The sequence below is a fragment of the Macrotis lagotis genome, chromosome 1 (assembly GCF_037893015.1).
Source record: "Macrotis lagotis isolate mMagLag1 chromosome 1, bilby.v1.9.chrom.fasta, whole genome shotgun sequence".
NCBI lineage: Eukaryota > Metazoa > Chordata > Mammalia > Peramelemorphia > Peramelidae > Macrotis > Macrotis lagotis.
In genome coordinates, this window is record NC_133658.1 from 431,552,740 (window position 1) to 431,570,688 (window position 17,949).

At 36.7% G+C, this 17,949-nt stretch overlaps 1 protein-coding gene across 1 annotated transcript in view; it reads left to right on the top strand.

The window, feature by feature from the left end:
* Positions 1 to 14,384, top strand: part of COA8 (cytochrome c oxidase assembly factor 8) — a 28,830-nt gene extending 14,446 nt beyond the window's left edge. The window contains exons 4-5 of the mRNA XM_074213186.1: positions 6,462 to 6,552; positions 10,767 to 14,384. Of these exons, the coding sequence (XP_074069287.1) occupies positions 6,462 to 6,552; positions 10,767 to 10,869 (194 nt within the window). The 3' untranslated portion in view covers positions 10,870 to 14,384. The remainder of the gene's footprint in view (positions 1 to 6,461; positions 6,553 to 10,766) is intronic.
* The last annotated feature ends 3,565 nt before the right edge of the window (positions 14,385 to 17,949 follow it).

A 17,949-nucleotide genomic window follows, 5' to 3' on the forward strand; every position in this document is an offset into this window, starting at 1 on the left:
TTCTAACATTGTTCATTGTCCTTTCTGGTCATATTGGCCAGGTGGTACCTCTTGCATTTAATTTGCATTTCTCTAATAAGTAAGTGATTTGGAGCAATTTTTCATATAACTATGGATTACTTTGATTTCCTCAGCTGTAAATTGCCTTTGCATATCCTTTGACCATTTGTCAGTTGGAATGGCTTGCTTTTTTAAAAATTTGACTCAGTTTGCTGTATATTTTAGAAATGAGTCCTTTGTCAGGAGTATTAGTTGTAAAAATTGTTTCCCAATTTACTATATTTCTTTTGGTCTTGATTATAGTGGTTTTGACTGTGCAAAAGGTTTTTAATTTAATGTAATTGAAATTATCTAGTGTTTTTTTTAATATTTTAACTTTTTTTTGTTTTCCAATTATATACAATAGTAATATATACCCATCATTTTTTGCAAGGTTCTAAATTCTCCAATTTCCCCCCTCCCTCCCCCCCCGAATGCTGTCTGATAGCCTGTACATTGTTTCCATGCTATACATTGATTTAAATTGAATGTGTTGTATGACTAAACATAAGAATAAACATAACCCCCCCCAAGAAGATGCGAAACCTCAAGAATAGAGAGAGAGAGAGAGAGAGAGAGAGAAAATTGTACTTCAGTCTGTGTTCATATTCCAATGGCTCTGTCTCTGGGGTGAATTGCTTTCTTTATCATAAGTCCACCAGAGAAGTTGCTTCAATATTTTTCCCACAGTTGCTTTTACTAGCTGTACCTCCACTCTATTTCTCCCCACTCTCATTTATTCTATTCTCTCTCTCTCCTTTCATCCTGGCCCTGTCCAAAAGTGTGTTGAATCTTGAGTACCCTCTCCCTCAATCTTTCCTCTCCTCTGTCACCTATTCCCCCTTTCCCTCCCCCTATTCCCCCTCATCGTGCCCCTTTCCTCCCATCCTTCTCCAGGGCAAGATATATTTCCTCACCCGATTAAGTGTGTATGTCATTTCCTCCCTGAGCCATTTCTGATGAGAATGAAGGGTCACTCATTCCCCCTTGCCTTCCTCCTTTCCACTCCATTGAAAAAGCTTTTTCCTTGGCTCTTCTTGACTCTCTTTCTTGACTCTTATGAAATTTCTTAGCTGCTTCTTCATTTCCTTTTCCTTACTCCCAGTACTTTCTTTTATCACCCATTGACTCCATCTCTTTACCACATCATACCATTATATTCTGCTCCTTCCTATGTCCTATCAATATATGCTCCTTCTAACAGCTCTTATAAGTGAGAAAGTTCTTATGAGTTATCAATATCTTCTTCCCATGCAGGAATACAAACAGTTCAACATCATCAAGTTCCTCATAGTTAGTCCTTCTCTTCCACTCCCTCTATGGTTCACCAGAGTCCTGTACTTGGAGATCAAACTTTCTTTTCAGTTCTGGTTGTTTCAGTAGGAAAGTTTGAAAGTCCCCTGTTTCATTGAAAGTCCATTTTTTTTCCCTGAAAGAGGGTAGTTTTGCTGGGTAGTTGATTCTCAGTTGTAAACCATGATCTTTTGTCTTTCGGAATATCATAGTCCAATCCCTGTGAGCCCTTAAAGTAGATGCTGCCAGATCCTGTGTAATCCTGACTAGGGAGCCTTGGAAGTTCAATTGTTTGTTTCCTGGCAGTTTTTAGAATTTTTTCTTTGATTTGAGAGTTTTGGAATTTGGCTATAATTTTCCTGGAAGTTTTTCTTTTGGGATCTCTTTCAGGAGGTGACTGGTGAATTCTCTTGATTTCTATTTTACCCTCTGTTTCTAGGCTCTCAGGGCAATTTTGCTGTATTCTTTTTTTTTCTTTTTTCTTTTTTTTTTTTTAGGTATTTGAAAGGCAAATGGGGTTAAGTGGCTTGCCCAAGGCCACACAGCTAGGTAATTATTAAGTATCTGAGGTCAGATTTGAACTCAGGTACTCCTGACTCCAGGGCTGGTGCTCTATCGTCTGCACCACCTAGCTGCCACTATATTATTTCTTGAAAAATAAAGTCTAGGCTCTTTTCCTGGTCATGACTTTCAGGTAGTCCAATAATTTTTAAATTATTTCTTCTGGATCTGTTTTTGAGGTCGGTTATTTTTCCAATGAGATATTTCACATTTTCTTCTAACTTTTGGCTTTTTATTTTTTTGGAAGTTTTATTTCTTCCTGATTTCTTATAAAGTCATCAGCTTCCTTTAGTTCCATTTTGCATTTGAAGCAGTTATTTTCTTCAGAGAACTTTTTTATCTCCTTTTCCAGCTGGCCAATTCTGCTCTTTAGGCATTCTTCTCTCATTTGCCTTTTGTTTTGCTTTTTTCCATTAGGCTTAAACTGGTTTTTAACATATTTTTTTTTTGTATATCTTTCACCAAGCTTTTGATTTGGTTTTCATGGTTTTTCTGCATCACTCTCATTTCTCCTCCCACTTTTTCCTCCACCTCCCTTAATTGTCTTTTTTGAGCTCATCCATAGTCTGAGCCCATTTTCTATTTCCCTTGGAGGTTTTGGATATGGAAGCTTTGCTTTTGTCATCATCTGAGTATGTGTTTTGATCTTGCCTGGGACTAAAGGAATTCTCTATGATGAGATTATTCCTTTTCTATTTTTTACTCGTTTCTTCAGCCCAAGACTAATTTACAGCACTTCCAAGGTTTTGGGGTTGTTTTTTGGTGGGGAGGACACCCCACTGGAACCTTTATTCCTCCTTATGCTCTCTTGCCTGTTCTTTGATATGTAGATGCCCCCCCCCACTTCCCTCTGCCTTGGGGCTATAAGGAGAGATTCAGCTTGGTTATTCAGTATGGCAGCTCACACTGCAATATGTGAGTGTAAGCAAACAGCAGAGTCCTACCCCAGGGAGAGCAGAGAAATCTCTGCAAATTTCCCTTACCATCTGTGGTGGTATAGGGGGCACACCAGATTCTTGCTACAGATTCTGCAGCTTCTCACTCCACACTCATTCTGGTGGAGCAGAGTTCTCTCACGGCCCCTTCAAACTGTTGCCAGTAATCTCTGGCTGGCTGGGCTGCACTGCACTGCAGCTGCAGTTTTTTCCCCAACCCCCGGTCCTGGTGAAACACACCTTTCCCGTGGAACTTCTAAAGTTATTTTGGACTGGGAGAGTGTATCACTCAGTCTTTCTGTGGGTTCTGCCCCTCTAAATTTTGGTTAGAGCCATTCTTTCTTCTTTTGGAGGTTGGGGGGAAGGAGTTCCCGGGAAATGCTGCCTTCATGATGCCATCTTGGCTCTGCCCCTCCTAGTTTGTTTTTAATAATGTTCTCCATCTCTACTTTGATCATAAACTGCTTCCCTTTCCATAGATCTGACAGGTTAAACTATTCCTTGATCTCCTAATTTGCTTATAATATTGTTTTTTATGTCTAAATATTGTATCCATTTTGATCTTCTCTTGGTATAGGTTACCACCTCTGTTGATAGGAGATAAGCATATTTGAATCTTCTGAATGCAAGGGTACCACATAGATGAGAGTTCTGATGTTTTTCTGGCTTTTTTAAAATTATTTTTTGTTGGTGCTCTTTTTTTTAAATGTTACTATCATTTCCCACTATTTCCTCCAAATACATTTTAAGTATATAAGTTAAATAGCTAAATATAGTTGCCTCATTCTACATCTCTAGTCCAAAGTCTTCATCATCAGATTTTTGAAGTCATGATTGGCTGCTGCATTGATCAGAGTTCTGAAGTCTTTCGATGTCATTTTCCTTTATTTTAGTTGTCATGTAAATTATTTTGTTGGTTCTGCTTACTTTATTCTTCTTCAATCTTTATCTTCCCAAGTTTTTTCAAATTCTTCCTATATGTGTCATTTATTACACAATGATTTACCACAGTTCGATCAGCTGTTCCCCAATTGGTAGAGAAATCTACTTTGAGTTCCACTTCTTTACCTCTACAGAAAATACTGCTACAAATCTTTTTGTGTGCATGAGATCTTTTCCCTCTTAGGAGTGAGATTGCTGGGTCAAAGGGTTTATATAAACAATATAATTTCAAATTGTTTTTCAGTTTTAACCAATTCATAACTACCTCAAATGCATTATTATTCCTGTTTTCCCACCGCTTCTCTAGCATTTACCATTTTGTCTTTTTACTTCTTTCTCAGATGGCTATCAGATGAAACTTCAGAATTGCTGTGTTTGCATCTTGTTATTAGTGATTTCATACATTAGGTCCTATAAGTTGTCAGTGACAAAGAACTCACTGCAACAGCTTTTCTAAATCTTTTCATCCCTAGCTTCCCCTCCTCTTACTCTCTCAGCTGACAATTTTGTGTCATATTGCACTGAAAAAATAAGACCATTCACCATGAGCTCTCACTGCTCCCCAGATCTCAAATCATTCAGATGCCTTTGGTCACTGTCTTTTCCTTAAAAATCTGTCTCCCAGGAAGAGGTGGCCCATGTCCTCTCAGCTAACCCCTCTGCCTGCATAGGTGATTTCATTCTTCAGTCTCTCTCTCAGGCTTTTTCCCCTAATTCCAACAAAGATGTATGCTTCTCTCCCTTATTCAAAAACACCATTACTTCATCTGTCCACGACTGCTAGCTGTTTTCGCATATCTTTTCGCACTTTTGTGGCTAAATTCCTTGAAAAGATTATCTGCACTCGATGCCTCTACTTCCTTCTTTTGCTCTTTGCAGGCTGACTTCTAAGTTCATTTTTCAACTGAAACTGCTTTCTTCAAAGTTATCTCTTAATTGCCAAATCTATTGGCCTTTTCCCAGTCTTCTTTCTTGACTGTTTTTGCAACCTTTAACATTGTCAGTCATCCTTTTACCCTTGGTAACCTCTTTTCTCTAGGTTTTTGTTACATTGCTCTTTCCTGGTTCTCCTGTCTTTTTCACCACTCCTCAGTCTCTTTTTCTGGATTTTCATACAGGTCATATCTGTATAGTGATCTTTATCTTCTTGAGGTTACTCATCTCTCCAGCCTAAGTTTCTGAAATTAGGCTTTGTTTAGAGATCCCTGATTCAGTTTGGGTTGCTGCTTGGTGTCAGCCTAGGTCACCTGGATTCTGTTCAGAGCTCTGAATCTTTAGGGCCCTTTGGTAGGACAGAATACTAGAGACTTCTCACCACCTGCACTTGGGCTGGCCTGAGCTGAAAACTGCCAGGTCACAGACATTCCAAGTGGTCAGGGTCCACAATGTTTTCAATTTCCATGGAGCTTTCTCTGAAGAATGCTCTATTTTTGATATCTCAAGATACAGGGCCATGAAATCTATAGGTGTTTTGGGACAATCTCTTTATCTGACTAGGAAATTCCTAACTTGTTTACTTATGTAGGAACTGGTGCCAACTTGCCACTAGCCTTCTTTCTGTTGCTCATGGGCTACTGGCCAACTTTTTGTAAAGTTCTAGAATAGAAAGCTATAATTTCTCATTGGTTATTTGATCTAGTGCAATTTTTAGGGGGGTTTTTTGTGTTGTTTTTTTTTTGTTTTTGCTGGAGTAGGTATGTCCATTCCAGCAGCCATCTTGACTGTAAATCCTATCAAAGTAATCAACCCAAACAAATCTCCCTATGTTCTCTTAAGATAAAATGCAAGTTGTCTGTTATTTTGGACTTTACAGGATGTAATTCCAATTCACTTTTCTAGGCGTAATTTTTTAAGTTTTATTATGCTTGTCATTTCTCACTATACTAGCTCAATATACTCTCTCTCTCTCTCTCTCTCTCTCTCTCTCTCTCTCTCTCTCTCTCTCTCCCCCCCCCACTCCCTCACAAACAAACCAATAAAGTCCTTATCCAGCAACAGCACTTGGCCTCTGTAAAGTTCTAGAGGATAGATATAATAAAAAGATATCAAAGATAGAAAAGTATATAGTCATTTTAATTATTATCTTTAGAACCTTTTATGTGAGTTTTGATAAGGGGTTGGGAAACTACAACCTAAATCTGTCTCTTGTTGTGACCCATGAACTAAGAATGATTTTTGCATTTTTAAATAAAATAAACTTTGGTTAAAAATGTAAAAACTGGGGCAGCTAGGTAATACAGTGGACAGAGCACCAGCCTGGATTCAGGAGGATCTGAGTTCAAATCTGTCCTTAGACACTTAATAATTAACTAGCTGTGTGACCTTGGGCAAGTCACTTAACCCCATTGCCTTGCCCCCAAAAAAACGTTGTTTTGATGAGGTACTTGGACAAAATCAGTTATTTCTAATAAAATACAAAAAAAACCTGTATTATATGTACAAATTCAGACTAGGAGGGAAGAGTCTCATCTAGTGACTCTACTTTCTCATAATGGTATTGCATTTCTTATTTCATAGTCTTTAAAAAATAAAAATGTTTATGTGAAAGATATAAATCAGAAGTTATACATTTTTCTCAATTTTCTTTAAATGACTTAAAGCAAAACTAAACTCTACACACCAGATTAAGTAGCAAAATCTCTTTTTCCCCTAAATCTGTACTATTTTTTTTATGTCTAAATTCACTTTCAGGTAAAAAAATAACGTTAAATGCAGAGGAAATGGCTGATTTTTACAAGGAATTCTTAAGTAAAAATTTTCAGAAGCATTTATACTATAACAGGTAGGTGTTTGCTTTTTATTCTAAAGCAACTGAGGAATACTAAATCAAATGGTTTATAATTAATTAAAATAATTTTTAAAATTTATTTATACTTAATAATCTCATCTTTATGCAAAAGGCATGTATTCCTATTGCCAACCTACTTCTTAGAATTTTTAAATGAAATGATCAGTTTAAACATTCTTACTTTGACTTTCTTAATTAATGTTCTCTTTTTTCTTTTTTTTTTTGCCTTCATAATCTATTTAATGGTTGAGAAATATGAGAAAACATCTTAAGAGTATTCCTTTTAAATAAGGAAATAGAGGCCCTTACATGGGAAGTGACTTGACCAAAGCCAGGATTTGTTTCTGATTTCACTTGAAAATAATATTTTAATTTTTTACCATACAAAATTCCAAAAATGTGTTTCTAAATGGTTAGGTTTTTAATCACACAGATAGCTTTTGTACTTAATTTCTATCTGTAACTTCTGATTTGAGTCCGTAGCAGCTAGGTAATTATTGTCTGAGACCGGATTTGAACTCAGGTCCTCCTGACTCCAGGGCCATAGTCTCTGTAGTTTATTAATAAAGTTGTACTGCTGTCTACTTATGACTCATGTACATGAAGCGAGAGGGAACATTAGCAATGGAGTCTTAGCTACAATTGCAAAATTTCACATTTTATATTTTTTAAGATCTGCTGATGAAAATGATGTACAAGTCCATATACGATAGTCTCATGTGTGATAGACTTATTCCAAATAAACCTAGACAAAATTCTTAGTGTCTTTTCATTCTGATATTCATTAAATCACTGCTTTTCCTTTGTATGGTCATACACAAATAAATTTACAGAATTTCAGAATGTTAAAACTGGCAGGGACCTTAGATCATAGAATATCACAACAAGTGAATCCTTAGAGTCCATGTTCTCCAATCCTTCATTCTATAGAGGAAAAAATTGAAACCCTAGAGAGAGAATTTCTTGCCCAGGGTCACATAGTTAAGTGACTGGCAGAGCCCAAGTTTCCAATTTCTCAACCCCATGCTCTTTTCACTACTCCATATTCCAAAAGTTTACATATCAATTGTTTAGAATTCAGAGCACATTTTTCCATAGAAATAATGTTAAAAGTTGTGGTTGGTTCCCAGGCCCTCCCCTGAAGTGATAGAAATTTAAATACTGTTCCCATGTGTGATGGGTGGTTGTGAAGTTTTCAGAGTAACTATGAAAGGCTTTATAATGTGTTGTATCACATCATCTGTTTACCATCTCTTTGCTTTGTATTTGAGCCCTTATTTATTATTTCCTCCTTCTGTCCCAAGTGCTGATAAAGTACTCTGAAGCTGTTCCAGAACAGAAGTCTTGTGTTCACTCATCAGCTCATTTGGCTGAAAGTGATGGCATGACCTACATACTTATTAGCATTCTGGCTCTGAGTAGCTCAGCTTTCAGAATATGGGACCCCTGCCTTGTGTTATGGATTTTGCATGAACATTACCAGTTGAACTGGAAACTGACTATAGTAATGATAAATGCAAATTTCACCATGTTCCTGAGTCTTATTTAAGCAAATAAGACTATGATTGTTCTTGTACTGAATTAGTAGTGTTTGTATTTAGGCAATTCAAAGATTACTTTTAGGGAAACAATTAAAATGAAAGAAGAACTCAAAAAGTTGAGAACTAGTAAATGAGAACAGAGGATTTCTGTAATCTTTCTCAGGTCAGCCTCAGTGGTAAATGAATCTTAATTACTTTTCTGACCATTGTTGGGGAGGAGGCAGAGCCTGTCTTTTTTCCCTTTGAGCATGAAATGTGCTGCTTCTGTAAATAGGGTGCCAGGATCAGGCATTATGGATGCACATAGTGCAGCCCCCCAGCCCCCACCCCACCAACCAGCTTATCCAAGCACTACATTGCCTATTCAGCATACCCCTTGTCATTCATCTTCCAGAATCTTTTTTTCCCCTGAGAAAGCTTTCTAAAGTGTATAGAAAATCCATCGAATTTCTCCAGAGGGCCACAATGTTTCTTTTTTTCCTAGAAACCCAAGTCAGGAATGCAGCTTACATCATCAGCATAAACAAGGATTGTTGGACCTGCTTCATTTTGAAAGCTAATAAAGTTTTCAGAAGAATAATGACCAAGTCTAATAAAATGAAATTTAATAAAGATAAATGCAAAAGTTAGAAAAATATGAAATGTAAAAATAGCTTTTTAAAAATTTTTATTTATTCATGGTTATGGAGTTAAATGAGTTGCCCAAGGTCACACAACTAGGCAATTATTGAGTGTCTGAGGCTGGATTTGAACTCAAGTCCTCCTGACTCCAGGGCTGGTGTACTAACTATCCACTGTGTTCACCTAGTCACCCCTAAAAGTGGATTTTTTAAAAATCAACTGCAGAAGCATAAGATGGAGAATACAGAGCTAAACAGACAGTTCATTGGACAAAGTTATGGGTCTTTAATGCACTGCAAACTTCATATGGTCAACAGGATAGCATCTGAGTCAAGAAAGGCTAAAAGATCTTTCCTTCATAGTAAGAAATAGTGTAGGGGTAGCTAGGTGGCCTAGTGGATAAAGCATCGGCCCTGGAGTCAGGAGTACCTGGGTTCAAATCCAGTCTCAGACACTTAATAATTGCCTAGCTGTGTGGCCTTGGGCAAGCCACTTAACCCCATTTGCCTTGCAAAACCCCCCCCCCAAAAAAAAAGAAAAGAAAAAAAAAGAAATAGTGTCCCCGCAAGTAGCCCTCATTATTGGAGGTGTTCACCTAGAAATGGACATTCTTTTTTTTTAATGATAAAGATTTTATTTATTGAGTTTTACAATTTTCCCCCTAATTTTACTTCTCTCCCCCACCCCCCGCAGAAGGCATTTTGCCAGTCTTTACATTGTTTCCATGGTATACATTGATCCAAATTGAATGTGATGAGAGAGAAATCATATCCTTAAGGAAGAAACATAAAGTATAAGAGATAGCAAGATCAGACAATAAGATATCAGTTTTTTTCCTAAATTAAAGCTAATAGTCCTTGGTCTTTGTTCAAACTCCACAGTTCTTTCTCTGGATACAGATGGTATTCTCCATTGCAGACAGCCCCAAATTGTCCCTGGTTGTTGCACTGATGGAATGAGCGAGTCCATCAAGGTTGATCATCATCCCCATGTTGCTGTTAGGGTGTACAGTGTTTTTCTGGTTCTGCTCATCTCACTCAGCATCAGTTCATGCAAATCCCTCCAGGCTTCCCTGACTTCCCATCCCTCCTGGTTTCTAATAAAACAAGAGTGTTCCATGACAAACGTAAACCACAGTTTGCTAAGTCATTCCCCAATTGAAGGATATTTACTGGATTTCCAATTCTTTGCCACCACAAACAGGGCTGCTATGAATATTTTTGTGCAAGTGATGTGTTTACCCTCATGATCTCTTCAGGGTATAGACTGGATCAAAGGGTATGCACATTTTTGTTGCCCTTTGGGTGTAGTTCCAAATTTCTCTCCAGAAAGGTTGAATGAGTTCACAGCTCCACCAACAATGTAATAGTGTCCCAGATTTCCCACATCCCTTTCAACAATGTTCCTTCTGGTCATATTGGCCAGTCTGAGAGGTGTGAGGTGTTATCTCAGAGATGCTTTAATTTGCATTTCTCTAATAAGTAATGATTTGCAGCAATTTTTCATATGACTGTGGACTGCTTTGATCTCACCTGTAAGTTGCCTTTGCATATCCTTTGACTATTTGTCAGTTGGGGAATGGCTTTTTTTTTAAATGTGACTCAGTTCTCTGTATATTTTAGAAATGAGTCCTTTGTCAGAAACATTAGTTATAAAGATTGTTTCCCAATTTACTGCATTTCTTTTGATCTTGGTTACAGTGGTTTTGTCTGTGAAGCTGGATATTCTTTTAGGGATTCTAGAGCAGCTACTTCCAGCTATGAGATTCTGTGATTCCCTATAATTATTTTTTCTAATGTTAGATGATTAAAAAGGGCCTCATTAATGATAAATATTTTTTATTATCTTTCTCCTATTAAGTTGTAATAAATATTCAATGTTTTGGGCAGTTTAGTAAAAGGAGATTGTAATTAGCAAAAGAGGATAGCTGAGTTCTTTTTAGTTTTGGTTCTGAGTTTTTTCTCTAATGCTTAGAATACTAATCCTAAATTACTGTTATATGTAATATATAATGTTTCTTGTTCTTTTTCTTGTGATGAAATCTAGAGACTGGTACAAACGCAATTTTACTATCACCTTGTTCATGGGAAGAGTGGCCTTAGAGAAGATTTGGAGGAAACTTGGATTCAAACAGTTGAAGAACAACTAGAAGTATACCTCCATCTGCCTTCACCAACTCCTGTATTGACCATCAGATTCAGACACTGGTCTAACTGACATCCTGTTTACCTCGAACATAAGAGACTGACAAACTCAATTTATGAGGATGATAAAAAAAAATTTTTTTTTAAAGTAACAAAAAAACTTTCAGAAATTTTTCTGTTTGTAGGTCACTTTTGTCTTCCCTCCCACAATCACCTGAGTAGTTAATGTAATTTTCATGAACTGAACACATTTTGGAAGAGTATTTCAGGACAAAGGTGTGGCCAAGAGAACACACAGGTCTTAGCTTGCTTTTGCTCCACATGTCTTTTCCTGAGGGAATTAAGTATTATGGTCACATTAATTCCCGAATTGGTAGTTTTGGTCTGCATGTTCCAAGATAAGATTCCAACTCTGTAATTCTTTGTGCCATACTTGCCTAAGATACACTTTTCAAATGATGGGGTTCCCTTTATTGTGTAATCACTTATAATCTGAGGTAATTAAACCATCCTAACATTAACTGTCCCCAATGTAGATATAGCCACTTGCTGATCAGACATCATATTGGTTGTCAGAGTTTTAGAGAAATATTTTGTACTTATTTTGAAATGGTTATCCTTTGAAACAAAGGTTTGAAGTATGAGTATACTGTAAGTAAAAAGTTGTGGTTTTGTTTTAACAGTGTACAAAAATGTATACTTCCAAATGAAATTATTACTGTTGTTTAAATATTTCTGGAATTCTTATCTAAAGGTAACCTCCTAGTCTTTTGAACATTCTCATTTATAATAGATCTTTATTCTTAAAGAGGGATTGGAATTTTTAAAATATTGAGAGCAAATGAAGTAGGTGATACTGCTGGTTGGTACAGTTTGGGGTTCAAAACACACTGTGATTCTAAAAATAATGAGTGGTTTTCTTCTGGAGCTGGTTAAATTCGCCCTAAGTGACCCATAAGAGGTTTCTAAAATTCCTTTTAAAATCCCTTTCAACTCTGAGCTTCTGTGTTTTGAACAGGGGCAAAATTATAACCTTGAGTGTGCCTCTCTCTAAGGATGATTACTTTGAAAAGGGGCAACACATTCAGATATATAAATCCTGGTCTGTTATTTAAAAATAGTTACATTGCTTTAAATTTACACTTTGCACTAAACCTTCTAATAAAAGACTACAGTAATCAGCCCCATTCTCTTCAGAATTATAAGCACATTGCAGAGGATCTTAACTTTTCTTACTACAATAATTCTTGTCACCATTCTATAGCAATTGCAGGTCTTTTGAAGTCCCTTAAGTAGCCCAACCAGCAGAGTATTTGAATTTGCCAGCTCTTTTAGTAAATGACATCTCACTGTGATTATATCCCATTGGTCTTTTTACTCTAGGGTCCAGAAAGGGACAAGTAAATTTTAAGAAAGGAAAGATATTTTTGAGGTAAATGTTAAATATAAGAGGTGACATGAAGTCCTTTAGAACACACAGATTTGTTCGCACTGAAGAATTAGTAGTTGTTGAATTCCAAATGGTTGACAGGGATGAAGGAATAGGGTATATATATGAAGGACAGTGGAAAAAGGAGTGTTTTTTAGCTGGGGAAATATGAAAAGAATGGTTAACAGATGATTCATATCTTGAGAGTTGTAAGGACATTGGATTTTTGTTTTCTGCTAAGGCTTACATTTTAAGACTAAGAAATGGTTTTGGGGAGGGTTCTTTTTGTTTTACTTGCATTTTTTAATTTAGGAGTTAAATATTTTTAGGCAGAGAAAATAAAAATGGTTACTTTACTTTTAAATCACATTTTTTTAAAAAAGCTTTAGTTCAATCTATATTCATTAGAGTGTCAGAGCTGAAAGGGACCTTAGAGATCTAGTCCAATTTAAGGTCAAGCCAGGTGGTACAGCCAGGATGACCAAGTATCCAGATGCATAAGCCAATATTTTTCTATTTTTCTATCTTGATTTTGCTGCTTCCCATTAGGGATTTTATTTGTCTTAATCCCTTCTACATTAAATATTTCAAGGATATGTGATTTTGTCATGTGACACCCCCCCCCCCCCCCAGCAATGGAGATCACAATCTTTTATATGCCTTAGTTTGGTATTGGAGAATTGGTGTGGCTGAAAAATTCTTTACCTTATAGTCATTTAATCCAACTGCTGTTTGATGAACCTTTCTGAATTATAAGTAGACAAATAGATCTGTTACTTCTTGTTGAAACCATTCCAGCCTATTAAGACCTGTCAGGACTTCTCTTTCACTAATATTGAAATTTGAAGACAGGGTCACCTGCATGCCTCAATGAGGCACTTTAAATCCATTACGTTTGCTTAATAACCTGTGATCTCCATGCTGCTGTGTAAGCAATATGCATGTTGACCTAGTAAAAGAATCTTATTTTATCCTATTGGCTTAAACCCTTCCTTTGGTGAGGGGACGAACCAACACTGACAAGCACTGCTACTGATTAAGAGTCATTGGGCTATTAGCATGGACCCCTGGAAAGTAAGAATGAAGAGTTCCAGTACTCTGGAACTGACTCAAAAATTTTCATATAAAATATTGTATTCCTCTCAAGAAGAAAATTGAATTATAGAACATGTGTTCAAAAATTCAAGACATCTGACTTATATTCACAAAAGAAAAAAATATCCACAATTTCACAATAGATTGAAACTAAACTATCAAGACTATCCTGGCTAAGGATTCTGGAGACTTTATTGTCAGAGAGCTCCTTGCAGATCTATTCACTTTTAAACTTTGGCTTAACTTCTGCTGAATTTATATGCCTTTGTCATCAGTGTTGAGGACATCTGGTGTTGAAGAAAAGCCGTACGATATAGTGGAGAAAGCAGAAAACTAAGAATTAGGAAAATTTTAATTCTGGCTGTGACTTTTTATTCTTGTATGACCTTGGGAAGGTCACTTCTTTCTAGATGTTAGGTAAAAGATCCATATTCCAGCATACTTCTCCCAATATCTTTTTCAGTTTATAGAGCTTTTGTTGGCAGGATGCTTTTAGTAATTGAATATATAAGTATGATTACTGAAATCAAAATTGATCAGATCATCTTTTAAAAATTAATGATTATATCTTAATGTCAAATGTTAACTTGATTCGTTAGTGCCAATACTGTTTATTACTGTGCTGATGGAATTGATAGGAAATGAAGAGGTACTTGGGTTTTGATCTTTTCCTGAATTTTAAATATTTAAGCTAAGTAATCATTTTAATGTCACTTGATGTCCCAGAGAAACTGAAGCAAATAATTTCAGTCATTTTAAATTGACTCTGATGTCTATATATGTTCACCAAAAATTGTATCATTTCACTTAAAAAAAAAATCTTCCATGGGCAGCTAGGTGGAGCAGTGTATAAAGTACCAGCCCTGAAGTCAGGAGTACCTGAGTTCAAATCCGGCCTCAGACACTTAATAATTACCTAGCTGTGTGGCCTTGGGCAAGTCACTTAACCTCATTGCCTTGCAAAAACCTAAAAAAATAAAAAATAAAAAAATTAAATCTTCCTCTCAATTTTTTGTAGCTTCATAAGTAACCATCTTCAGATTTTTGGATTTTACTTTGGTTGTATCAGTACTTGAAGTTCTAAATATTTGTTAGTGGTCACAAATGTTATATTTTCCATTTTGGCTTTTCCCACATATTTCTATTTGATGGAAATGTTCTATAATTTGGGCTTTTAAAAAAATAAATTAAAAATTCTGTATTTTCCATTTAAAAAAAATTTTGGCATTTTTTAATAGGTATTCACTTCACTTTCATTTTTGTAACAACAAGGAAATGCAGGTATTGAACTATAGTGAATATGACAGTTTAATCCTAGAGTGAAAACTCAAATGTTTGGGGGGGGGGGGGCGCAGCAACCAGCAGGTTCAAACTTTTTTTTTTTAAGGTTTTTTGCAAGGCAGATAGGGTTATGGGGTTAAGTGGCTTGCCCAAGGCCACACAGCTAGGTAATTATTAAGTGTCTGAGACCAGATTTGAACCCAGGTACTCCTGACTCCAGGGCTGGTGCTTTATCCACTACACCACCTAGCTGCCCCCAGCAGGTTGAAACTTGAAGAGACCTTAGAGTTCTAGTGCCTGAGTGAGGATCAAGCTGAAAAGGACTGTAACTTCCCCAGAAAGTCATAGACTGTCCACTGAAAGAACCTACACATGAGTTGTCCCCTTTTGTCACATGTCCTTGTGAAGTAATCTAATACTCTGTTTTCAACCCTTCATTTGACAGATGTGGGAAAGAATCTGAGAGAGAGGAAAAGGCACCTGGTCTAGGAAACCTAGTGTTTAGTGGCAGAGTCTGAGCAGAATATATATCTCCAGTGTTCCAGGCCACTGTTTCTCCAGCTACAGTTCTGTTTAAAGTCTTCTGTAAACCATGAAGGGCCTTGTTAATGACAAAGCTCTGTATTCTCAGAAATTATTACAGAGCCTGTTATTACAGTAGCAAAAACTAAAGTGTGACTTACTACTTCTGGGCAATCCAAGCCATCTCCAAAAACAAAAATCTAATAATTAGACCATTTAAATTCTTTTTTATCCAAGTGAGCACCATGTTGGAAAAATCCACCTATAGAAGATACAGTCATAGAATGTTATGATTCTATTCCCTGTAGAGTTCTGTAGAAAGCTAGTTTCCCAGACCCCAGCAAAAGGCAGTGATTTATATACTGTAATGTTCTGGCAAATTCTGAGACAACAGAAGCTCATTTAAAGATGGTTTCACTTGTTCCTTTTCTCTTTAATGACCCCAAAGGACAAGGACCTTTCTGAATATACCCTCATATTAAATATATTTTGATGGGGTGGCTAGGTGGCACCAGCCTTGGAGTCAGGAGTACCTGGGTTCAAATCCGGTCTCAGACACTTAATAATTACCTAGCTGTGTGGCCTTGGGAAAGCCACTTAACCCCATTTTCCTTGCAAAAAAAAAACCTAAAAAAAATATATTTTGATGACTCTTCTCAAGGGTCCAATCCAATGGAAGGCACACAGTTGGATTCAATTAGGATCTGTGTACAATGATAGTTCACCTTTATACAATGCATTTAAAGTTTCCACAGCACTTTACATATGCTTCTTAGGATCACAAATTTTCTTTTGAATTATAAAGATTTTATTTATTTTGACTTTTACAATTTTCCCCCTAATCTTACTTCCCTCCCACCCCCCCACAGAAGGCAATTTGCCAGTCTTTACATTGTTTCCATGGTATACATTGATCCAAATTGAATGTGATAGGACAGAAATCATATCCTTAAGGAAGAAACAAAGTATAAGAGATAACATGATCAGATAATAAGATATCAATTTTCTTTTCCTGAATTAAAATTAATAGTCCTTGGTCTTTGTTCAAACTCCACAGTTCTTTCTCTGGATACAGATGGTATTCTCCATTGCAGACAGCCCCAAATTGTCCCTGATTGTTGCACTGATGGAATGAGTGAGTTCATCAAGGTTGATCGTCACCCCCATGTTGCTGTTAGGGTGTACAGTGTTTTTCTGGTTCTGCTCATCTCACTCAGCATCAGTTCATGCAAATCCCTCCAGGCTTCCCTGAATTCCCATCCCTCCTGGTTTCTAATAGAACAATAGTGTTCCATGACATACAAAAACCACATTGCTAAGCCATTCCCCAATTGAAGGACATTTATTTGATTTCCAATTCTTTGCCACCACAAACAGGGCTGCTATGAATATTTTTGTACAACTGATGTCTTTACCCTTCATCATCTCTTCAGGGTATAGACCCAGTAGTGGTATTTCTGGGTCAAAGGGTATGCACATTTTTGTTACCCTTTGGGCATAGTTCCAAATTGCTCTCCAGAAAGGTTGAATGAGTTCACAACTCCACCAACAATGTATTAGAGTTAGGATCACAAAATTAAGAACTGGAAGGAACTTTAAGATGAATGTTCTTTTCACCCTCTTCCCCATTATACTGATGATGGCCAGAGACGTGAAGGAATTTGTCCAAGGTCATACAGGTAATAAAGCAGAATCAGGATTTCAATCCAAGTCTTATTTACAAATGCACTGTACTTCACTGTCTCACCAATACTGTTTTTGCTCCACTCGACCTGGACTCCCAAGAACCACAGGCTTCTATTTGAAATATGTTAGAAGATGTATCCTTCAGTTGACTTGATTTTTTATCTCAATTTATTTGGAGACCTTTAGTTTATACCAGTCATGAATATACATATTAAAGGAAAATATTTAATCAGGACTAAAATAATTGCAAAGGAAAATGTGAAATTATACCTTAACACCCACTCCCAATGAATACAAATTCATTCCCAAATTCCTCCAGGATGGGAATCAGTGTCCCCATTAGTATTAAGAGAATAGATATTTCTCCCTCTCTCAGGAATCAGAGTGGAATAAATGCCTTCAGTGTAGGCATTCTTGCTTAAAGACTGTGTCTCCTGACATCAGTTATCTCTGACTCAACTCCTCTCTCAGTAGCTATTTCTTCTTGCTTCATGGGTCTCAGAAACTTAACAGATCTCCCAGATACTGCTATTATAATATCTCTTCATGTGATTTCCCCCTCCTCAGAAATCTCATACCAGTAATGGTCTATTCCTTATGATGCAATTACCCTATGTCATGGACATATGGTCATATTTATAATGTCCTAGGGACTTCTTCCAATGAAAAATCCTTATCTGGATCCTTGTATCATGATAGATATCATCAGATATGCAACCGATAACCTTCCATTCAGCATACAAGTGCTTACTGTGTGAAGAGCACTGTGCCAAATTTTGGAGGATCTATATATCACCCTACCCTTTCCATCTGGGGGATTTCCTTGTAGAAGAAAATATTCCATCACTTGACAACAGTTAGTTAGTTTCTCACAAAAATGTGATAGGTTTTAGCAACTTTACCTCTGTGGGTTTGGACCTTCATAACAGTCCTGTTTTCCTTATATATTTCTAAAGGAATTTGATTCAACTGTTTTGGACCCCTAAGCAAGCTTTCCATTACCTCACCACCTCAGTTTATAAGCTGATCAGGATCATAGGATTTTAGAACTAAAGCTGAAAGGAACCTCAGG